Source organism: Carcharodon carcharias, chromosome 5 (assembly GCF_017639515.1).
Source record: "Carcharodon carcharias isolate sCarCar2 chromosome 5, sCarCar2.pri, whole genome shotgun sequence".
NCBI lineage: Eukaryota > Metazoa > Chordata > Chondrichthyes > Lamniformes > Lamnidae > Carcharodon > Carcharodon carcharias.
In genome coordinates, this window is record NC_054471.1 from 84867247 (window position 1) to 84892227 (window position 24981).

The window sequence follows — 24981 nt, forward strand, 5'->3', positions numbered from 1 at the left end:
CTTTAGTAGTTCACCAGCTACTGCTCAAGGTGAGATGGCCAACTTAACATTGAGCAGCGACAGAACCTGCGATCATCCTTTTCTTTCTTGGTTTGGATATTGCATTGTTCCAGGGGTGCATTAGGGGATAGTTGTTCCTCTTGGCGTCGCATTCTGTTTTTGATGCTGTACCTGATTAGATTAATAATATGTTTGAATTAAATGCATCCAAAATTAATGTAACAGTTGCCTACCCTAATCTCTCAGCAAAAGGATTCATATTTGATGATTCTGAATGGAATGAAAAAGCATTTATAAGATAAATCGCACTAATTAACTATCAGTGATCATTCTGAAGAGCATCATTAATGTGTGTTCCAACTGATTGCAATAACTTAGTTGCAGAGGTGCCTAGTTCCCACCAGCCCTAGGTGCCAGCATCCCTCTAAATCCTCATCCAAACAGCCATTCTTCACCTATGAAAGTTGCCAGTGAATGGCTGGCTCTTGAAACATTCATCCAGTCCTGAGTCTCTGCATCACGTTTGGAGTAGGTCTGGGGGAGAATAACTCTAGTTGACTTCTCCAATCATCCCCTGTCCTTCCAATAAATAGTTCAGGAGCACCGACAACCAATTGTAGCAGGTTAAAAGAATATTTACTGTTGCTATTAGTATGAATTGCGCTAATTTTTAAAGGGAATTTTTAAAATCCATTTACTGGATGTGGACATCCTTGGTTAGACAATCATGTATCGTCCATCCCTAATTGCCCTTGAGAAGGTGGTGGTGAGCTGCCTTCTTGAACCGCTGCAGTTCATGTGATGTAGGTACACCCACAGGGAGGAAGTTCCAGGATTTTGACCCGGCAACAGTGAAGGAACAGCGATATATTTCCAAGTCAGGATGGTGAGTGGCTTGGAGGGAAACTTGCAGGTGGCAGTGTTCCCATGTATTTGCTGCCCTTGTCCTTCAGGGTGGTAATAGTCGTGGGTTTGGAAGGTGCTGTCTAAGGAGTCTTGGTGATTTTTTTGCAGTGCATCTTGTAGATAGTTCACACTGCTGCTACTATTTGTCGGTGGTGGAGGGAGTGAATGTTTGTGGAAGGAGTACCAGTCAAGTGGACTGCTTTGTCCTGGATGATGTCAAGCTTCTTGAGTGTTGTTGGAGTTGCACTCATCCAGGCAAGTGGAGAGTATTCCATCACACTCCTGACTTGTGCCTTGTAGATGGTGGACAGGCTTTGGGGAGTTACTCACTGCAAAATTCCTAGCCTCTGACCTACTCTTGTAGCCACAGTATTTATAGGGCTGGTCAGTTCATTTTCTGGTCAATGATAACACCCCAGGATGTTGATGGTGGGGGATTCAGCGATGGTAATGCTATTGAATGTCATGGGACGATGGTTAGATTCTCTCTTATTGGAGATGTTCAATTCCTGGCAATTCTGTGGCGTGAATGTTATATGCTACTTGTCAGCCCAAGTCTGGATATTGCCCATTGCTGCATTTGGACATAGACTGCTTCAGTATCCGAGGAGTCGCCAATGGTGCTGAACATTGTGCAATCATCAGCGAACATCCCCACTTCTGACCTTATGATGGAACGAAGGCCATTGATGAAGCAGCTGAGATGGTTGGGCTGAGGACACTACCCTGAGGAATTCCTGCAGTGATGTCCTGAGGCCGAGATGATTGACCTCCAACAACCACAACCATCTTCCTTTATGGCATGTATAACTCCAACCAGCAGAGTTTTCCCCCTCATTCCCATTGACTCCAGTTTTGCTAGGGCTCCTTGATGCCACATTCGGTCAAATGCTGCCTTGATGTCACAGGCAGTCACTCACCTCACCTCACCTCAGGAGTTCAGCTCTTTTGTTCATGTTTGAACCAAGGCTGTAATGACGTCAGGAGCTGAGTGGCCCTGGCAGAACCCAAATTGAGCAGGTTATTGCAAAGCAAGTGCCACTTGATAGCATTGTTGATGACCACCTCCATCACTTTACTGATGATCAAGGGTAGACTGATGGGGTGGTAATTGTCCGGGTTAGATTTTGTCCAGCTTTTTGTGTAAGGACGCACCTGGGCAATTTTCCACATAGCCAGGTAGATGCCAGTGTTGTAGCTGTACTGGAACAGCTTGGCTAGGAGCGTGGCAAGTTCTGGAGCTCAAGTCTTCAGTACTATTGCCAGAATATTGTCAGGGCCCATAGCCTTTGCAGTAGCCAGTGCCTTCAGCCGTTCCTTGATATCACATGGAGTGAATCAAATTGGCTGGAGACTGGCATCTATGATGCTGGGGACCTCTGGAGGAGGCCGAGATGGATCATCCACTCGGCACATCTGGTTGAAGATTGTAGCAAATGCCTTATCTTTTGCACTGATGTGCTGGGCTCCTCCATCATTTGTGGAGCTTCCTCCTCCAGTGAGTTATTTAATTGTCCACCACCATTCACGACTGAATGTGGTAGGACTGTAGGGCTTAGATCTGATCCCTTGGTTGTGGAATCGTCTAGCTCTGTTTATCAGTTGCTGCTTATGCTGTTTGGCACACAAGTAGTCCTGTGTTATTGCTTCACCATGTTGACGCCTCATTTCCTGGTGCTGCTCCTGGCATGCCCTCCTGCACTCTTCATTGAACCAGGATTGATCCCCCTGGCTTGGTGATGATGATAGAGTGGGTCATATGCCAGGCCATGAGGTTACGGATTGTGTTTGAGTATAATTCTGCTGCTGCAGATGTCCCACAGCGCCCCAAAGATGCCCTGTCTTAAGTTGCGAGATCTTTTTGAAATCTAACCCATTTAGCACAGTGGTCGTGCCACTCAACATGATGGAGGTACCTCAATGTGAAGACGGGCTGTCGCCTCCACAAGGACTGTGTGGTGGTCACTCCTACCGATACTGTCATGGACAGATACATCTGCATTATGTTTTTCACCCTTGTTGGTTCCCTCGCTACCTGCCTTGGGATCCCATCTCCCTTAGGATCTAGCCAGCTCGGTCAGTAGTGGTGCTACCGAGCCATTCTTCGTGATGGAACTCCCCCACCTAGAGTACATTCTGTTCCCTTGACACCCTCAGTGCTTCCTTAAAGTGGTGTTCAACATGGAGGAGCACTGATTCATCAGCTGAGGGAAGGTGGTACGTGGTAATCAGCGGGATGTTTCCTTACTTCATGAGGTCTGGAATCGACATTGAATCCCAGAGCAACTCCCTCCCAACTGTATACCACTATGCCACCACCTCTGCTGGGTCTGTCCTGCTGGTGGGACAGGACCTACCCCGGGGTGGTGATGGTGGTTATCTGTAAGGTAAGATTCCGTTCGTGTGACTATGTGAGGTTGTTGACTGGTCTGGGGGACAGCTCTCCCAATTTTGGCACAAGTGCCCAGATGTTAGTAAGGAGGACCTTGCAAGGTTGACAGGGCTGAGACTTCCGTTGTCGTTTCCAGTCCCTAGGTTGATGCCAGGTGGTCCATCTTGTTTTATTCCTTTTTATTGAATGGCTTGCTCGGCCATTTCAGAAGGCATTTAAGAGTCAAGAGCAGATGAGGATGGCAGGCTTCCTCCCCTATAGGGCATTTAGTGAACCAGATGGGTTTTTACAATTGACAACGGTTTTCATGGCTATCATTAGACTTTTAATTCCAGGTTTTTATTTATTATCCAGGTTTATTCAACCATCTGCTGTGGTGGAATTTGAACCCTGGTTCAAATTATCCTGGGTTTCTGGATTACCAGTCCAGTGACAAAACCATTACACCACTGCCTCCCCGTGTGATAAATTACCTTGCTTTTACACTTGAACACATGGGCTTTTAAATTAATTAGTTTTTTTTCTGTTTTTCCGTTCATGCCCAGATATGGAACCCTTGGGGCATTGCTATTACTTCTATATTAGGCAGTGCATCATAAGATATGTGGTGTCTGTATGAAAAAGAACATTGCTTTTCCTGCCAATTTGATAGTAAAGCAGTGGATTTCCTTCCTATTGACTATTAGGAGCAATCCCAGTAATAGCTTTCTGATGGCATCTGTATAGAATGGATTTTTATTTGGAAATTCACCTGCGTTGCCATAGCCTCCAGGACAATGGGCCAAGCACTAGAAAATGGGATTAGTGTCGTCAGATCTTTGTTGACCGGCATGGACATGATGGGGCCAAATGGCAGCCTCCTGTGCTGTAAATGTCTGAGTCTATAAATTACAGATGTTTGGCAAAGCATTTGGAGAGTTCCTCATGTATATAGCAAGTACTTTCATGTAGCAGTCAGGATTTTTTGTGCATTCTTAATTTGGATGCTGATTAGACCACCTTGATGAAATATAACAACAGACTCTTCAAAATGTACTCCAGTTTGATAACTTGCTTATCAAGAGTTGTGTAAGTCACAGTAATGTGTGCAGTCTCAATTGATGGTGTTGCTATCCGAACAGTGGTAAAACAGCTTGTACAGCATTCATTTGATGTTCATCCTTTCTTTTCTTCTGCGAGCCTTGCTTAGGAAAGGAGATAGGATGAGCTTATGATTTTTGATGCCCTTCATTCCATAATTAAAAATGTTTCACCAACCACACCACTCATAACTTACAAGTTTTCCAGATGAATTTAATTTAACCATGCGGGTTTTGTGTCTAGAAGAGACGTTGACTCATGTCTTATGGAAACCAGCTGTTAATTATTAAAATTTACATTTAAATGTTCTCTCAGGAATCTCTGTGTTGTGCATGTGAGAGCTTTTCCTTTCTCACACATGCATACTTTCTCATGTGTGCATGTTCCTCAATCACAAGCACTTTGTTCCCTGGTTATCTGTGCTCTTACATCACCTCTCCTACATGTTACCTCCCTGTCCTTACTCGCACCCACACGCTCGCCCGCGCGTATGCCTTCTTGCTGTTTTATTTTCTTCCATCCTCTCTCATATCCCAGGAGATTATATGGCTGTTGGGAGAGATGAAGATCGAAGGTGGAGGTGTTCAGTCACAATGCTGAAGCTATTGGGGAGACCTGATGGACTAGCTTTTTTTTTATGCCTGCCCATTAATTTTGTATGTATCTGCCTGCTGAGTGTGTGCACAATCATTGTCTATCTCATGTTCCTTTTTTTCTTCAGTGTGTGTGTCTCCTTTAGTAGTTTAAAAAGTTAGCAAGGAGGTTGGTGATTCACTTACCACATGGATAGGATTTCAATAGTTGGGCGTAAGATTGTAAATGTTTTTGTCTCATTGTGTTCACAGATGAATCAGCAGATGGCAGGGATGAATCTGAGTTGCCCCAGTGGTGTGATGGGCTTCAGCCAATCTGCAGGCACAATGGGAGGATGGACAGGCAGTCCTACAGGCCAGACTCTCAGTACTCAACTGTGGAAATGAAGCAAAATAAGGCCACCATACTGGAATTATCCATCATCTCTTGATTGCATAACAGACTTGTTATTTTATCTATGTAAAAAGAAATGCCCTGATTTGACTGCAAATATTACCTAGTTGATCTAGACCATTCCTGGCAGTCTATTGTTGATTCAGTCTAATTAAGTCATTCCCTGGTTAAACTATGGAATACCAGTACAGAAGTTTTCCTCACCACCATCTTTTTCTAAAATGTATCCGTCACATGCTGTCTGAGCAGTTTAGAATAAATTGTAATGATATTGTTATGTGACTTGTAGCTAGTACTTGTACTGCTCGGGGAAAGGACAGTGAATTGTCAGTTTAGTAACTTCCCTCCCTCCAAAAACCCAGTACTCTTAACAAACATCACCTGAACTCCCTGTAGAAGAAATTGTATGAGCTGATGTGTGCTAAATAACTAGGTGTAAATGTGTTTAAAAAGCTGTTCTTGGAATACCATCTTTTTTATTTTTGTTCCAACCATTTGTTTCTTTTCTTTATGGTGATATAATGATGTGGAGCAAATAACAGAAAGCAAAGTTAGAAGAAAAATAAATCTGGATGGTAGAGTGAGTCATTTGAACTGATGTTTGGGTTTAGATCCCAGCAATTGGAAACAAAATACATATGTTGCAACTCAGGTTTGAACTGTTTTACTACAATTAACAAGCTACCCATTCTTAACTGGCAGTCCCAGAGGTTCTCTATGCCTTATCGCATCTTAATCTGACAGTAAACTTTTCACTTTCTCTGCTTAAAGGTTTCTCACAGTTGGGTGATCTGTATCACCTTATATCACACCCATCTCCTTTGAAAAAACTTTAGCAGTGCATTGGATTAAATATTAAAAGACAAATATTGACTGTAATTGACCGTAATGCAAACTGCTAACCTGTCACAAGGTGCACTGATAAATAGGTAACACATGCCCTTAAGTCTGCTATAAATCTGTGTTTAACAAAGCTGAAATTCTCAGCTATTTGAAACAAAAATTCAGTAACACTGGTAAAAATGATTAACCATTAGGAATTTTCAATACCACGATAATCTGTAATTGCTAACTTTGTACATATCGAAGTGTAAGGAGCCTATATATGTTTTCAATGTTGTCACTAATGTTTAATTTATTTTGGCCATCAGTCTTGAAACACTTCACGCACAATGCCACTAAATATTGCAGCATTAGCTCATTTAATATTTTGTCCGACAAATGTTCTAAATTTGTTTTCAATTATGTGAACCAATTTTGAATGTCTGTAGGTCTTTCAAAAGACAAGCGAAAAGAATATTTTTATGAATTTTTTTCTCCCGTCGATATCTTTTTGAATCACCAACCTATCTGAGAGGTTACCTTTTCTTTGGGGAAGTAAGCTTTAGTTAATAGGTTGAGATGCAGCAGCAAAACACCTGGGACAGAAGTTCCGATTCTGTGCTCACCAGCCCGTGATTTGCTGCCCATTTCCTTTGAAAGTAAAAAAATCTCATGCTAACGGGCACTGAATTTGAATTCCTACCCCTGAACATTTCAAAAAATACCATACCACTTACAAATTATTGATGACACCATACTGTCACACCTTAAGAGTTAATGGTTCTGTATTCACAGATTTTAAAGTAGTGTTACTAGTACTTCACCGGTAATATAAAGGGCAACTGTTTTTTAAAAGCTTTTGAGTATTATAGCTTTGTTAAACCTTAAAGGCCACTTAATAACAGATAATTAAAGTGAAGAGTTATCAACTAAATGCACCAAACATGGACAGGGTAACTTCCATTAACCTTGAATTTCCCTAGAGCTACATCCAGGTTTATTACTGCGGCTGTGTTTACATTTTATGGTGCCTAGTATAGCAAGTATGTTACTTCCCTGTATTAAATCAATTAAACCACTATCTGTGTGCATGTTTTGTGTCTTTAGTCATTTCATTTGTTGTTTGCTGTCCTGAGCTGGGAACACTGGTGGGTTCATTCACACTGTAACCCTCAATGTTTATGATAGCCAGTTTAGTATTGCACTAATGTCACGTTATAGTGTAAATGCAGTCAGATTCGGGGCCCCACTAACATCAATACAGGTAACATCACTCTTTCCCTTCAGAATCAACTCTGGTCTTAGCTGATTTACACGAGGCATGTTTAGTGTCAGCGTGAGTGATTTTAGCTTTGCACTAAACTTGTCTAGTGTGAATGCACCAATTAGTATATTGCTATTCACCAGAACTGTACTGCATTCAGTATATGTTAAGGAATAGGATTGAAGTGTTATCAAAAGAATCAGTTTATACTGCCTTGTAGCAAAAGCATTTTTAAAAGTGGAAAATTTGAAGCATGCAGTTATAAAAATGACTCAACTACGCAAGCAGAAGAACTATGTTTCATTTGTTTATGGCACATATTTTATTGAAATGAATGTCATGCTAAGAAACATGCAGATGGGGAAATATGAAACTTCTGTAAACTGTTGATTTGAGATTGAAACTTCTGTGAACTGTGTTTTGCCTGAAATATGTCCCAAGTGAATAGCTTCATCTTCCTGCTGCTGTCATAAATCCACGTTGTAGACTGTTTAGACATAGCTTTTCTAGGGCATGTGCTGGCCTCCATGTCCACATAACCCTCGACAGTCTCAAACCAGTGATTTCTAGACTTCAATGTGAATTACGTCCTGGTTGTGTTTAGGCTCAAAAACAAGGTTTGCCTTCTCGGTCCGTGTGTGCCAAACAAGCACCTAAAACATAAAGGAAAGAATTTATTTTTGGTGAAATGTGTAGGAGAGGAAGAGGCCATTTAGCCTGTCATGCCTATGTCGATTCTTTGAGAGAGCTTTCCAAATGATCCCACTCCCCTGCTTTCTGCCCATGGCCCTGCACATTTCACCTTTTAAGTTAGTTATCCAATTCCCTTTTGAAATTGATTATTGAGTCTACTTCCACTACTTTTTTCAGCAGTGCATTCTGGATCATCATAACAGGTTGCATTTTCTTAAAGCCTCATTTTCCCCTAAATCTTTTACCAATACTTTAAACCTATGATTTCTGATTACTGACCCTCTTGCCAGTGAGGGCAGTTTCTCCCTAACTACTCTTATCAAACCTCCTCAATTTTGAATGCCTCCATTAAATCTCCCCTAACATCTGTTCTAAGGGGAACAATCCCAATCAATCTATACAATCCTGACCTAGCATTCTATTTTGAAAGAATTACTTCTTCTATCAATCTATCTTTGTGTGTCAGTTGTGGCTCAGTTGGTAGCACTCTCACCTCTGAGTCAGAAGATTGTTCAAGTCCCAATCCAGGACTTGAGCTCCTAAATAAAAACTGACACTCCAGTGCAGTACTGAGGGAGGGCTGCACTGTTGGAGGTGCCCTTTCAGATGAAACACAGAACTGGATGTTAAATATTTCCAGGTACAAGATCTTTCAGAAGAGATAGGAAAGGAGGAGGTTGGTGGCTGTATTGGTTAAGGAGAGCATTGCAGTGCTGGAGAAAGAGGATGACCCAGAGGGTTCAAGGATAGAATCAATTTGGCTAGAGCTAAGGAACAAAAGGGGTGCAATTACATTGCTGGGTGTAGTCTTTAGACAGCCAAATAGTGAGAAGGACGTAGAAGAACAAATCTGCAGGGAAATTGCAGAGAGATGCAGTCAATATAGAGTAGTTATAATGGGGAACTTTAATTACCTGAATGTAGACTGGGACAGTGATAGTGTAAAGGGTGGAGAGGGGTAAAAGTTCCTAGATTGTGATCAGGAGAATTTTCTACAGCAGTGTGTATCCAATCCAACAAGAAAAGACACTTTTGGGCCTGGCTCTTAGAAGTGAAGTGGACCAAATAGTTCAAGTGTCAGTGGGGGAACATTAAGGAGACGGTGTTCATTGTATTGTACGTTTTAAGATGATAGAAAAGGATGATGGGCAATCCAGGATAAGAATAATTAACAAGACAAGAGCTGACTTCAATGGGGCAAGAACGGAGCTGGGCCAGATAGACTAGAACAAAAGATTAGCAGGAAAAACTAGCTGAATAATGGACTACCTTCAAAAAGGAATTGATTTGAGCACAGTCAAGGTATATTCCATCGAAAGAAAGATAGAGCAAACAAATCCAGAGCTCCCTGGATGAAAAATTAAGATAAAGAAGAAAAAATGTGCTTATGACAGGTGTCAGGTAGAAAAAACAATTGAGAACCAAGAGGAATACAGAAGGTTCAGAGGGGAGGTGAAAAAGCATATTAGAGAAGCAAGGAGGGATTATGAAAAAAGACTGGCAGCCAACGTAAAGGGGAATTCTAAGTCTTCTATGGACATATGAATAGTAAAACGGTGGCAGGAGGAGTAAGGCCAATTAGGAACCTAAAAGGGAATTTACACATGCATGAAGAGGCCATGGCTGAGGTATCAAATGAATGCTTTGCATTTGTCTTTACCAAGGAGGTAGATGCTACCCTGGCTATGGTGACAGATGAGGAAACTCTGTCACTGGAAGGGTTCAAAATTGGCAAGGAGGAAGCGTTAGATAGACTGTCGGTACTTAACGTTTACAAGGCACCGGGACCGGATGAGATGCATCCAAGAATATTGAAGGAAGTGAGAGTGGAAATTGCAGGGGCATTGGCCGTAATCTTTCAGTCTTTCCTAGACTCGGGAGGTGCCAAGAGGACTGAAGAATTGCAAACATTAACCCTTGTTCAAAAAAGGCTGTAAGGATAAGCCCAGCAATTACAGACCAGTCAGTTTAACTTCAGTGGTTGGCAAAGATTCTAGAAACAATTATTTGGGATAGAATTAGTAGTCACATGGAAAAATATAGATTGATAAGGAACAGCCAACATGGATTTCTAAAGGGGAAATCATGTTTAACTAACTTGGAGTTTTTTGAAGCGGTAACAGAAAAGATTGCTGAAGGTAAATGCTGTTGATGTGGTGTACACGGACTTTCAAAAGGCATTTGACACAGTGCCACACAACAGACTTGTGAAACTATTGCTCATGAAATAAAAGGGACAGTAGCAATGTGGATACAAAATTGGCTGAAAAATAGGAAGCACAGAGTAATGGTCAATGGATATTTTTCAGGCTGGAGGAAGGTTTGTGGAGTAGTTCCCCAGGGGTTGGTATTGGGACCCTTGCCTTTCCTGATCTATATTAATGATTCAGATCTTGGTGTGCAGGGGACAATTTCAAAGATTGCGGATGATACAAAGTTTGGGAATGTTGTGAACTGTGAGGGGGATGGTGTAGAACTTCAAGAGGACATAGACAAGTTGGTGGAGTGGGCAGATTGGTGCCAGATGAAGTTCAATGCGGAGAAGTATGAGGTGATGTATTTTGGTAGGAAGAACATGTACAGACAATATAAAAAAGGGGTGCAGGAGCAGAAAGACTTGAGTGTACATGTGCATAGATCATCAAAGGTGGCGGGACAGGTGGAGAGAGCAGTTAATAAAACATATAGTATCCTGGGCTTTATCAATAGGGGCATAGAGTACAAGAGCAGGGAGGTTATGCTGAATTTATATAAGACACTTGTTAGACTTCAGTGGAAGTATTGTGCACAGTATAGAAAAGGTGTGAACATGTTGGGGAGAGTGCAGAAGAGGTTTACAAGAATGGTTCCAGGAATGAGAAACTTCGGCTATGAGGATAGATTGGAGAGGCTGGGACTATTCTCCTTGGAGAGAAGGCTAAGAGGAGATTTGATAGAGATATTCAAAATCAGGAGGGCGCTGGACAGAGTAGATAGGGAGAAGCTGTTCCTGTTCGTAAAAGGATCAAGAAAGAGAGGCACAGATTTAAAGTGACTTGCAAAAGAAGCAAATGTGATGAGAGAAAAAACGTTTTCATACAACTAGTAGTTCGGGTCTGGAATGCATTGCCTGGAAGTGTGTTGAAGGTAGGTTCAATCGAGACGTTCAAGAGGACTTTAGATGATTATTTGAATAGAAACAATGTGCAGGGGTACGGGGAAAAGGCAAGGCAGTGGCACTAGGTCATAATGCTCATTTGGAGAGCCGGTGCAGACACGGTGGACCGAGTGGCCTCTTTCTGTGCTGTTAAAATTCTGTGATTCTGTTAAACCCAGGCACTGTCTGCCCTTAGGTGGATGTAAAGGGTCCCATGGCACTGTTTTGAAGAACAGCAGGGGAGATATTCTTTGTTTTGGCCAATATTTGTCCCTCAACAAACATCACAAAAATGGGTTAACTGATCATTATGATATTTGTCGGAGTTTGCTGTGTGCAAATTGGCTACGGCCTTTCCTGCATTACACCAATGACTACAATTCAATGAGTGCTTTGTTGGCTGTAAAGAACTTTGAGATGGCTGGTGCTGGTGGAAAGTTGCTATTTAAATGAAAGCTTTTTTCCTTTAGAATATAAATTTCTGTTGCATTAAGTACCCGATGTCCCCTTCTTCAGTATCATTGCTTTTGTTACAGTGCAATAGGGGGTGGCCGAACCCATTTTACTTTGCATTGCATAATTAATCACAAATATTCACAATCTCATTTTAAAAGGTTGGAAGATGATATAGCTTCTCAGTAAAGCAAGTCATCACTCCCAGGATTTTCTCAAGAAAAAATGGCTGTCATCTTTCCAGTTCAATAGAAGTTTATCACACTGTTAGTTGTAAATTAATTCACAACATTCCCTTCACTTTGAGATCAATTAGGGATGATGAGAAGATCAATTTTAGGTAAATGTGTTAGGAAATTTCTTGGAATTCAGCCCATCCAGATCCTGTATAAAAATTCCAAATAATTTTCCATCCAAAACCCATTTCAGTCTACTCAGCTCTTAAAGATCTTTACATTCTGCAACTGTTCTCAAAACCATATCACTTCATGTTGCTAACATGGATTAATACTTGTAGCGCCTGCTTAAATTCCTGGATTTCCCCTGATGCCATTTACCCCTGTCTTTGAATGTAATAGTGCCTATGACCTAAAGGAACTGATTCCTTAGCTATAGAAGCTTCCCCTCTTCAACATCACTGGTTAGATCCAGCAGCAACTTAAAATTGTTTGTGTGAAAGATTTGTGTAGTGGCAGTTACATGCAAATCATGAGCATGACTATAAAGCAACTACACCTGCACAAAAGTTGTGTGCAGACAGTTCAAAATTGTATTTGGGACTTTTAGACACTGTGGCTGAGTGCGTTGAACTTCAATATTAAGAGGATATACACAAAAGGCCAGAAATAGCAAAAGTACTTAGTAAAATATATGCATAGGCTGATGAACTAAGAAGATGGGTTCAATGGCAAATATTACTGGTAGAAAATGTCTATCTGTACCACAAACAACATTTTTCATCACAGATGCTAAGTGTCTTTCACTGCTCCCACCACCTCTACCAGTTCAAGTGCCTTCCAACAGCAAAGATCCCTTACACTTCCACCTTAGTGCTGATCCTGCCAATGTATGGAGGGTGACTATACCAGACTGATGTTAAGAGCTGGGTCATACCTTAGTGCAGTTAGCAGCTTTTGGCTCAAGCTCTTGGACAGTTGTAATTTGTTTCAGAAAGTCTGATTCCTGCATTCCTGGTTGTGATCCACCCCGTTTGAAGACAGCTTTAGGATTTGATAGAATAACTTTCAGATTCACGGCAAATCCTATTTGAAAACAAAATGAGTCTCTTAGGTGTGTTGTGATGTGTTCACATTCTCTAGAAGTCCTTCCCTAAAGAATTGGTTCTGTGATACCTTTTATCTTCGATGCTTGCACAAGATTCCCCATTTGCACTGCAGCTGAAAACAAACAACTGCTTTAAGTAATATTCTGAACATACAGTCTAAAAGACGTGGGGAGTCAAGTTTCTGTTTGTTTACAAAAGCAAAACACTGCAGATGCTAGAAACCTGAAGTAAAAAGAAAATGCTGGAAATACTCAGGCCTGGAAGCAGCTGTGGAGAGAGAAACTGAGTCAATATTTCAGGTCCATGACCTTTCTACAGAACATGAGAGTCTTGATGAAAGGTCAGCAACCTGAAATATTAACTCCCTTCAAATTACACTCATCGACACACAGACACTTGTCAGTGAGTTTTCACGTCAAACAAAAAAAAATCAAAGTATTAAGTTTTTTTTATTCATTTATGGGATGTGGGCTTCGCTGGCTGAGCCAGCATTTATTCCCCATCCCTAATTGCCCTTGAGAAGGTGGTGGTGAGCTGCCTTATTGAACTGCTGCAGTCCATGTGATGTGGTACACCTACAGTGCTGTTAGGAAGGGAGTGCCAGGATTTTGACCCAGCGATAGTGAAGGAACGGCGATATATTTCCAAGTCAGGATGGTGAGTGACTTGGAGGAGAACTTCCAGGTGGTGGTGTTCCCATCTATTTGCTGCCCTTGTCATTCTAGATGGTAGTGGTCATGGGCTTGGAAGGTGCTGTCAAAGGAGCCTTGGTGAATTCCGGCAGTGCATCTTGTTGATGGTACACACTGCTGCTACTGTGCATTGGTGGTGGAGGGAGTGAATGTTTGTGGATGTGGTGCCAACCAAGCAGGCTGCTTTGTCCTAGATGGTGCCAAGTTACTTGACTGTTGTAGGAGCAGCGCTCATCCAGGCAAGTGAGGAGTATTCCATCACACTCCTGACTTGTGCCTTGTGATGGTGGACAGATTTTGGAAAGTCAGGAGGTGAGTTACTCGCTGCAGGACTCCTAGCCTCTGACCTCTTGTAGCCACAGTATTTATAGGGCGAGTCCAGTTCAGTGGTAACCCCACCCCCCCCCCCCCCCCCCCCCCCCCCCCCCCCCCCCCCCCCCCCCACCCCCGCCAAAATGTTAATAGTGGTGGATTCAGTGATGGTAATGCCATTGAACATCAAGGGGTGATGGTTAGATTCTCTCTTGTTGGAGATGGTCATTGCCTGGCACTTGTGTGGCACCACTGTTACTTGTCAGCACAAGCCTGGATATTGTCCAAGTCTTGCTGCATTGGGACATGGACTGCTTCAGTAGCTGAGGAGTCACAAATGGTGCTGAACATTGTGCAATCATCAGCAAACATCCCCACTTCTGACCTTATTGTGGAAGATTTTACATTGGTCATTAGGCAAATTCATTTTAAGGAAAACTTGAAGTAAAATCTGATCAGTGCAATTTCAAGAGGAATTCCAGCTCAGTTTCCTGATTGTGCCTTCTTGTTGGACTAGTCACTGACCTTGAAAAAACTCAGCAGGTCTGGCAGCATCGGCGGAGAAGAAAAGAGTTGACGTTTCGAGTCCTCATGACCCTTCAACAGAACTAGGTGAATCCAAGGAAAGGGGTGAAATATAAGCTGGTTTAAGGTGGGGGGGACGGGTTGGGTGGAGGGAGAGAAGTGGAGGGGGGTGGTGTGGTTGTAGGGACAAGCAAGCAGTGATAGGAGCAGACAAAAGAACACATAGGTGTTGAAGTTGGTGATAATATCTAAACAAATGTGCTAATTAAGAATGAATGGTAGGGCACTCAAGATATAGTTCGAGTGGGGGGAGCATAAAAGATTTAAAAATATTTAAAAATAATGGAAATAGGTGGGAAAAGAAAAATCTATATAATTTATTGGAAAAAACAAAAGGAAGGGGGAAGAAACAGAATGGGGGTGGGGATGGAGGAGGGAGTTCAAGACCTAAAGTTGTTGAATTCAATATTCAGTCCGGAAGGCTGTGAAGTGCCTAGTCGGAAGATGAGGTGTTGTTCCTCCAGTTTGCTTTGGGCTACACTGGAACAATGCAGCAAACCAAGGACAGACATGTGAGCAAAGGTGGAGTGTTAAAATGGCAAGCGACAGGGAGGTTTGGGTCATTCTTGCGGACAGACCGCAGATGTTCTGCAAAGCGGTCACCCAGTTTACGTTTGGTCTCTCCAATGTAGAGGAGACCACATTGGGAGCAATGAATACAGTAGACTAAGTTGGGGGAAATGCAAGTGAAATGCTGCTTCACTTGAAAGGAGTGTTTGGGCCCTCGGACGGTGAGGAGAGAGGAAGTGAAGGGGGAGGTGTTACATCTTTTGCGTGGGCATGGGGAGGTGCCATAGGTGGGGGTTGAGGAGTAGGGAGTGATGGAGGAGTGGACCAGGGTGTCCTAGAGGGAGCGATCCCTACAGAATGCCAACAAGGGGGGTGAAGGGAAGATGTGTTTGGTGGTGGCATCATGCTGAAGTTGGCGGAAATGGCGGAGGATGATCCTTTGAATGCGGAGGCTGGTGGGATGTTAAGTGAGGACAAGGGGGACTCTATCATGTTTCTGGGAGGGAGGAGAAGGTGTGAGGGCGGATGGGCCGGACACGGTTGAGGGCCCTGTCAACGACCGTGGGTGGAAAACCTTGGTTAAGGAAGAAGGAAGACATGTCAGAGGAACTGTTTTTGAAGGTAGCATCATCGGAACAGATGTGACAGAGGCGAAGGAACTGAGAGAATGGGATGGAGTCCTTACAGGAAGCGGGGTGTGAGGAGCTGTAGTCGAGGTAGCTGTGGGAGTCGGTAGGCTTGTAATGGATATTGGTGGACAGTCTATCACCAGAGTTTGAGACAGAGAGGTCAAGGAAGGGAAGGGAAGTGTCAGAGATGGACCACGTGAAAATGATGGAGGGGTGGAGATTGGAAGCAAAATTAATAAATTTTTCCAAGTCCCAACGAGAGCATGAAGCAGCACTGAAGTAATCATCGATGTACCGGAGAAAGAGCATTCCGTAGGGATCGTTTCCTCTGTGACACCCTGGTCCACTCCTCCATCACCCCCTGCTCCTCAACCCCCACCTATGGCACCTCCCCATGCCCACGCAAAAGATGTAACACCTGCCCCTTCTCTCCTCACCGTCCAAGGGCCCAAACACTCCTTTCAAGTGAAGCAGCATTTCACTTGCATTTCCCCCAACTTAGTCTACTGTATTCGTTGCTCCCAATGCGGTCTCCTCTACATTGGAGAGACCAAACGTAAACTGGGCGACTGCTTTGCAGAACACTTGTGGTCTGTCCGCAAGAATGACCCAAACCTCCCTGTCGCTTGCCATTTTAACACTCCACCCTGCTCTCTTGCCCACATGTCTGTCCTTGGCTTGCTGCATTGTTCCAGTGAAGCCCAACACAAACTGGAGGAACAGCACCTCATCTTCCGACTAGGCACTTTACAGCCTTCCGGACTGAATATTGAATTCAACAACTTTAGGTCTTGAACTCCCTCCTCCATCCCCACCCCCTTTCTGTTTCTTCCCCCTTCCTTTTGTTTTTTCCAATAAATTATATAGATTTTTCTTTTCCCACCTATTTCCATTATTTTTAAATATTTTTAAATCTATTATGCTCCCCCCACCCTCACTAGAGCTACACCTTGAGTGTCCTACCATCCATTCTTAATTAGCACATTCGTTTAGATAATATCACCAACTTCAACACCTATGTGTTCTTTTGTTCTTTTGTCTGTGACATCTTTTGATGATCTGCTCCTATCACTGCTTGCTTGTCCCTATAACCACACCACCCCCTCTACTTCTCTCCCCCCACCCAACCTCTCCCCCCCCCCTCCACCACCCCACCTAAACCAGCTTATATTTCACCCCTTTCCTTGGATTCACCTAGTTCTGTTGAAGGTCATGAGGACTCGAAACGTCAACTCTTTTCTTCTCCGCCGATGCTGCCAGACCTGCTGAGTTTTTCCAGGTAATTCTGTTTTTGTTTTGGATTTCCAGCATCCGCAGTTTTTTGTCTTTATTTTTAATCACTGACCTTGCCTAGCCACTGGGGAAGACAAAGTGATAAGAAGTGGCTCTGTTGATTATGCAGTTGTCACAGCCTTGCTGCCTGCAGAGGTAGCAATGAAAGGCACCTGTTTAGGTCAGTGTCGATGTCTTCAAAAACTGCTGCCATGTTAACCATACGGTGCTGCAACTAGCTTTAAGATTATTGCCTCAACATGCTAAAGGAGGTAAACAAACCTTTAAAAAATCATAGCATTTAGTTGTCATTTAATGAAATTGATAGCATTGAAAAAAAACCTATAGTTTTAGTAGCTTACATTTACATTTTTGTCTTGCTTCTCTCATGTCAAATGTTCTTTTAATTACAAAATAACATTGCAAACTCTCAATGCATCAATATTTTAGGGCAACAGTTTTTAAGAATATTTTAGTTCTCTCAAATGTCTCACAGTAGGCCTGTGGCTGTAAGTCTGCTTCTGGATGCTCGTACCTTTGTCACACTGGACTCGGCTGCCCTGTGCCCTCCTGACCAGCCTCCCACCATATATCCACTGTAGACAGGAGCGCGTCTGAAATTCTGTTTCCCTGTGCTCTAACTTCCCTGAAGTCTCTTGCACCATTCTTCCAGTGCTCACTGACCTACAATCGCTCCCGGTCTGGCAGCATCTTGAATTTAACATTCATCCTTGTTTTCAAATTCCTTCATGGTCTTACCCCTCCCTGGCCTTGTCCCACCTTACTTCTGTAATCTCATCCAGCCTTGAAACCAATGCAAGGGAGGGTGACTTTGTAGCAATCCTGAATGTACCATTCTGCAACTAACAGTCTACACACAAGAAATGATTCCTTTAACATGCGCAGCAATCTTAAAAGGACTGTGCAGTGCAATATTCTGGCTGCATACAACCAAAATTAGAGGGAACACTGCTTGCAACCAGGGATGAGAAATCTTCACTGTTTGGCAAGTTTCTGACACTGGTGTTTCATAAATCTACCATTTTAAATATATGTTTCAACCCTCAGGGCTGATACAGGGTTAAAAAAAAAATCACAACTCTGTCAATTAGTGAAAGCCGGAAGTGACTGCAGAGCTGTGATTGGAGGAGCAGCAAGCACAGGAAAGCCAATCACAGGCAGGGTAGGGGAAATGAGCTGATTGCAATATGTGGGTGTGGGGGGAAGAGGGACTTCAGTTGAGTCTTCTGTCACCATGGAATATGGAGATTTTGGCAGAAGCCAAGATGAGTACATCGAATATAACATTTTACCAAGACACAGATTTTCATATTTCTATGTTGATGTATAATATGTGAACTTTAATAATCATGCACTGAATGTTACTATGTTGTTTTATTGCTGTTTAGTTCTTGCTGGTGTTTGGGGTCATGTTCATTTTCAAGCGTTTTTTTAATATATATTCGTTCATTGAATGTGGGCATCACTGGCTAGGTCAGCATTTGTTGGACCCATCCCCAATTATCCTTGAGAAGATGGTGGGGAGTTAAAATGGAGTCACGTTGAAAAATAGTTTGTTAAGCATCGCCATAGTCCTTTGCTTCACTTCTCATATATGTAACCCAGCAAGGTCACGTTCTGTTGCTAGTGTGGACCTTGTCCTGTATTACATGCACGAACTGCAGTGAAATGCTGAGGTCACTTTGGTGATTTGATACAAATGCGTTGGTCCAGTCTTGAATGGAAGATAAACAAAGGGGAAACTAATTTGAAGTCTAAAAATTCCATCTGTTTGAAGTGGTCTGGAAACATTTGGATTTTGCTACAGATTGTAAAAAGTACCATGATTACACGATTCCTCGCCACAAAAACATTTCAAACCTTTTTGTCTTTGGCCACTTTGACTCCTGCTTCAACCCTCTGAGATGTTTGTTCCTTCGCTTCTAGCCCTATTCGCTTTGTTCCACCATTGATAGCTGTGTCTTTCTCCATTTAGACCCTAAGGTCTGGAATTCCTTCTCCCAACCCTTGCCTCACCCAACCCTCTTTTCTATTTTAAAGCCTTCTTTGACCGAAGCTTGTAGTTACTGTTCGTTTGGCTCTGTGTCAATTACTGTTTGTTTATTTTTCTGTGAAACATATGAGATGTTTTACTACATTAAAAGGGCTATATAAATGCAAGCTGTCGAGATAATTATTCAGGACAATCCTTGTTTTGTCTCTGTCTCTGATGGTTTGATATGCAGGATGATGCAACCACCAGGAGTGGACTGTGTTAGTGGATTTCCAGGCAGGGTGGATGGGATCTCCTCCCTTTGAGTCTCTTTGTCTCCCAGACTGATTGACACTTGGTGCTCTCCATATGTGTGTTAAACAAGTGTTTCTTATTCCAAGTTGGTCTCCTTCAGGTGACCATAGAATCAGTTTCCCATTGTCCACACAGATTGTCGCTGATCACGTTAGCATTGACACGCAATGGGGTTTTAATCTCGGCCATTTGCATTTCAGTGTGATTGAATGGTTTACCTTTACATCCATTTTGTGGAATTTCAATCTGCAGACACAAAGTCTGTATGGTCATTGTACATGACTTTTAGACATTAGTAGCTGTTAACTCCAGAGAACTATTGCATTTTTCCTTGAACAGAGGCCCGAACGATCCCCATCCACCACTACTCTCCTCCGTCTGGCTGAACTTGTTCTCACACTGAACAATTTCTCCTTAAACTCCTCTCACTTCCTCCAAATAAAAGATGTGGCTATGGGTACCCACATGAACCCCAGTTATGCCTATCTCTTTATGGGTATGTGGAAAATTCCTTGTTCCAGTCCTACTCCGGCCCCCCTCCCATAACTCTTTCTCCGGTACATCAATGACTGCTTCGGTGCTGCTTCATGCTCTCATCTGGACCTGGAAAAATTTGTTAATTTTGCTTCCAATTTCCACCCCTCCATCATTTTCACATGGGTCATCTCTGACACTTCCCTTCCCTTCCTTGACATCTCTGTCTCAATCTCTGGTGATAGACTGTCCATCAATATTCATTACAAGCCTACCGACTCCCACAGCTACCTCGACTACAGCTCCTCACACCCCAATTCCTGTAAGGACTCCATCCCATTCTCTCAGTTCCTTTTCCTCCGTCGCATCTGTTCTGATGATGCTACCTTCAAAAACAGTTCCTCTGACATGTCTTCCTTCTTCCTTAACCAAGGTTTTCAACCCACGGTAGATGACAGGGCCCTCAACCGTATCCGGCCCATCTCCCACGCATCCGCCCTCACACCTTCCTCTCCCTCTCAGAACCATGATAGAACCCCTTGTCTTCACTTATCACCCCACCAGCCTCCGCATTCAAAGGATCATCCTCCGCCATTTCCGCCAACTCCAGCATGATGCCACCACCAAACACATCTTTCCTTCATCCCCCTGGGGGCATTCCACAGGGATCGTTCCCTCCTGGTCCATTCCTCCATCACCCCCTACACATCAACCCCCTCCCATGGCACCTTCCCATGCAACCACAGAAGGTGCAATGCCTGCCCCTTTACTTCCCCTCTCCTCACCATCCAAGGGCCCAAACACTCCTTTCAAGTGCAGCAGCATTTCACTTGCACTTCCCTCAGTTTAGTCTACTGCATTCATTGCTCCCAATGCGGTTTCCTCTACATTGGAGAGACCAAACGCAGACTGGTTGACCGCTTTGCGGAACACCTTCGGTCTGTCCACAAGCATGACCCAGACCCCCCTGTCACTTGCCATTTCAACACACCACCCTGCTCTCATGCCCACATGTCCGTCCTTGGCCTGCTGCATTGTTCCAGTGAAGCTCTTCCGACTAGGCACTTTACAGCCTTCCGGACTGAATATTGAGTTCAACAATTTTAGATCGTGAACTCGCTCCTCCATCCCCACCCCCTTTCCGATCCCATCTTTTTTTTCCCCCCAATAATTTATGTAGATTTTTCTTTTTCCACCTATTTTCACTATTTTTTAATGTATTTCCATCCATTGTTTTATCTCTACCTTTTAGCCTATTTCGATCCCTTCCCTTCACCCCACCTCACCCCCAATAGGGCTATCTGTACCTTGCTTGACCTGCTTTTTACCCTTAATTAGCACATTCCTTAGATAATATCACCACCTTCAACACCTCTTTGTCCTTTTGTCTGTGACATCTTTTGGCTATCTCCACCTATCACTGTTCCTCTATCCAGCTTTACCTGTCCCACCCCCCCTTAAAACAGCTTATATTTCACCTCTTTTCTATTTTACTTAGTTCTGTTGAAGAGTCATACGGACTCGAAACATTAACTGTGTTCCTCTCTGCAGATGCTGCCAGACCTGCTGAGTTTTTCCAGGTATTTTTATTTTTGTATTGCATTTTTAATGTCTCTTCAGTGGAATGTCTCAAAAAGGTGGTTTACACCTTAATGTCCTGACCAGACAGGCAGTTTCATATATATTTGCAGACAAGGAGGGAGATATGACAGTGGAACGCATGTCAGGGAGCTATTCATCAGTGGAAGGCATCACACCAGAGTCTAACTCCCATCCTCAGCATGCATTTGTATATTCCATTAAGAGTCACTTGACAGCAACTCGGAACAGGAGCACTATGCTTGTTTCCAGTAGCACCCTGTGGTACTGAGGCCACTCTCCACACCCCAGTCACACCTTACCCTGGCAGAGACCAGTTATGTCAGGACATGTGGGATGCACCTGTCTTGTATTGCTCAGTGTCAGGTGAAAAGGGATGCATTAAGGTATCAGGAAGTTTCAATGTTTTTGGTACAAGAAATAACTGAGGGAAGCTTGAACATTATTACAGTATCAAGATGTCTGGTGAAATGCATTCAAACAATCTGATGGATTGCTGATATTATATGTCAAGCCTTGCTTCACATAGATTGCAGAGCAGCCTCAGCCTGCAATCTAATATATACTTCAAATGGTCCTGGGTCAGTTGATACACTTGTGTTTTATTCTGTAATCAATCTTCTTCATTCTGTGCTTGCACATTATACCATTCTATATCTGTTGCCTGACCTTGTCATTTCTACTTCACATTTGATAGTTATTATAGACAGGAAAAGTGCTAAGAAAATACAAATCCATTTCCAGGGATCACCTGAAATCCATGGGTCAGTTCTCAGCCAATACTGATAACCTTTTTAACACATGGGTTCCCGGCAAAACAATGGGAATTATATCTGGTTTCAGTCAAGCCTGGTGGTTACTAAAGAAACAACTTGCATTTACATAGCAACTTTCATGGTCACAGGACATCCTGAAGCACTTTACAGTCTTTATCTACTCTTGAAGCATAAGGAATTGCGCCTATCAAGTTGCACAGCAAGCTGCCACAAACAGTGAGATAAATGACGAGATAATCTGTTTTTGTGATGGTTGTAAGGGAATATATGTTGGCTACATTATAGGAGGGAGCTTCTTTGCTCAAGTGATTTTCTCCCTTACCTAACACACTCACTGTGACACTGCCAGCCCAGTTAAAATCAGGTAACTGAGCACAAGTTGAGGATCCTTTCTGGTTGGATCCTGGTCCATATATGATAATACTGCCTCTGCCCTCTTCAGCAGCAGCAGGATTGTACACAACCAAAATCTGTAACCTCATGGTCCAACATAAATTCCACTCTCCCATTACCACCAAGCCAGTGTATCAACCCGGGCTCAATGAAGCGTGCAGGAGGGCAATACAGGAACATCACCAGGCATACCTAAAAATGAGGTGACAACCTGGGGTAGCTATAACACAGGGCTACTTGTGTGACAAAAAGCAGCAAGTGATAGAAACATAGAAAAAAAGGAGCAGGAGTAGGTCATTCGACACTGCGAGCCTACTCCACCACTCAATATGATCATCTTCTATCTCAACCCCATACTCCCGCTCTCTCCCCATATCCCTTGACGTCTTTAGAGTCCAGAAATCTATTTCCTTCTTAAATATATTCAGTGACTTGGCTTCCACAGCCTTCTGTGGTAGCGAATTCCACAGGTTCACCACCCTCTGAGTGAAGAAGTTTCTTCTCATCTCAGTCCTAAGTGGCCTACCCTGTATCCTGAGACTGTGACCCCTGGTTCTAGACTCCACCCCCAGCCAGAGGAAACATCATCCCTGCATCCAGTCTACCCATCCCTGTCAGAATTTTATATGTTTCAATGAGATCTCCTCATTCTTCTAAATGCCAATAAATACAGGTCTAGTCAGCCCAAACTCTTCTTATTCAACAATCCTGCCATCCCAGGAATCAGTCTGGTGAACCTTTGCTGCACTCCCTCTGTGGCAAGTATATCCTTTCTTAGGTAAGGAGACCAAAAATGCACACACTACTCCAGGTGTGGCCTCACTAAGGCCCTGTACAGCTGCAGTAAGACATCCTTGCTCCTGTACTCAAGTGCTCTCGCAATGAAGGCCAATATACCATTTGCCTTCTTAACTGCTTGCTGCACCTGCATGCTTGCCTTCAGTGATTGGTGTACAAGGACACCCAGGTCCCTTTGTACATCAACATTTCCCAATCTATCACCATTTAAATAATACTCTGCCATTCTGTTTTTCCTACCAAAATGGATAACTTCACACTTATCCACGTTTTACTGCATCTGCCATGTATTTGCCCATTCACATAACCTGTCTAAATCGCCTTGAAGCCTCTTAACACCTTCCTCCACCAAGTTCCCATTTTCCCACCAAGTTTCATATCATCAGCAAAATTGGAAATATTACCTTTGGTTCCCTCATCCAAATCATTGATATAAATTATGAATAGCTGGGCCCAAGTACTAATCCCTGTCATACCCCACTGGTCATCACCTGCCACTCCAAAAAGACTCATTTATTCCTACAGTTTCCTGCCTGCTAACCAATTCTCTTTCCATGCTAATATATTATCCCCGATTCCATGTGCTTTAATTTTACACACTAACCTCTTATGTGAGACTTTAACAAAAGCTTTCTGAAAATTCAAATACACCACATCCACTGATTCTCCCTTATCTATTCTGTTAGTTACATCCTCAAAAAGCTCCAGTAGGTTTGTCAAACATGATTTCCCTTTCATAAATCCATGTTGACATTATCTAATCCCATTGATAAGTGTCCTGTTATCACATCCTTAATAATAGACCCTAGCATTCCCCTACTACTGAGGTTAGGCTGTAATTCCTTGTTTCCTCCTCCCTCCTCTTTTAAATAGTGGGGTTACATTTGGCACCATCCAATCTGCTGGTACTGTCCCAGAACCTACAGAATTTTGGAAGATGACAACCAAGGCATCCACTATTTCCAAGGCCACCTCCTTTAGTACCCTGTGATGTAGATTATCGGGTGCTGGGGATTAATCGGCATTCGGTCCCATTGATTTCTCCAGCACTATTGTTTTAGTAATACTAATTTCCTTCAATTCAATTCAATTGTGATAGACAGAGCTAAGCAATCCCACAGCCAACAGGTCAAATTTAAGCTCTGCAGTCCTGCCAAATCCAGTCCTGAATGGTGGTGGCTAATTAAACGACTCACTGGAGGAGAAGGCTCCAAAAATATCCACATCCTCAGTGCAAAAGTTAAGGCTGAAGCATTTGCTTCAGCCAGAAGTGCTGAGTGGATGATCTATCTCAGTCTCCTCTGGGGGTCCCCAGCATCACAAATGCCAGTCTTCAGTCAATTCGATTCACTCCACGTGATATCAAGAAATGGCTGAAGGCACTGGGTACTGCAAAAAATATCCTGGAACTCCCTTCCTAGCAGCATTGTGGGTGTACCTACACCACATGGACTGCAGCAGTTCAAGAAGGTGGCTCACCACCACATTCTCAAGGGCATTTTAGGATGGGCAACAAATTCTGGCCCAGCGAGCAACACCCACATCTTTGAAAGAATGAAAAAAATCTCATCTCCCTCATATCCCCCATGCGAGTCCACATCACCCAAATTCCCCA

General features: G+C 43.1%; 2 protein-coding genes across 3 annotated transcripts in view; one reads left to right on the plus strand and one right to left on the minus strand.

Annotated features, from left to right (window-relative positions):
• The window catches only part of smap1 (small ArfGAP 1), a 338415-nt gene extending 331137 nt beyond the window's left edge, over positions 1-7278 (plus strand). For both annotated transcript variants that reach the window (XM_041188201.1, XM_041188202.1), the window contains one exon: positions 5224-7278. In XM_041188201.1, the coding sequence (XP_041044135.1) occupies positions 5224-5358 (135 nt within the window). In that variant the 3' untranslated portion in view covers positions 5359-7278. The remainder of the gene's footprint in view (positions 1-5223) is intronic.
• Positions 7279-8017: 739 nt separating this feature from the next.
• The window catches only part of b3gat2 (beta-1,3-glucuronyltransferase 2 (glucuronosyltransferase S)), a 213891-nt gene continuing 196927 nt past the window's right edge, over positions 8018-24981 (minus strand). The window contains exons 3-4 of the mRNA XM_041188337.1: positions 12847-12995; positions 8018-8104 (exon numbers count right to left, since the gene is read on the minus strand). Of these exons, the coding sequence (XP_041044271.1) occupies positions 8018-8104; positions 12847-12995 (236 nt within the window). The remainder of the gene's footprint in view (positions 8105-12846; positions 12996-24981) is intronic.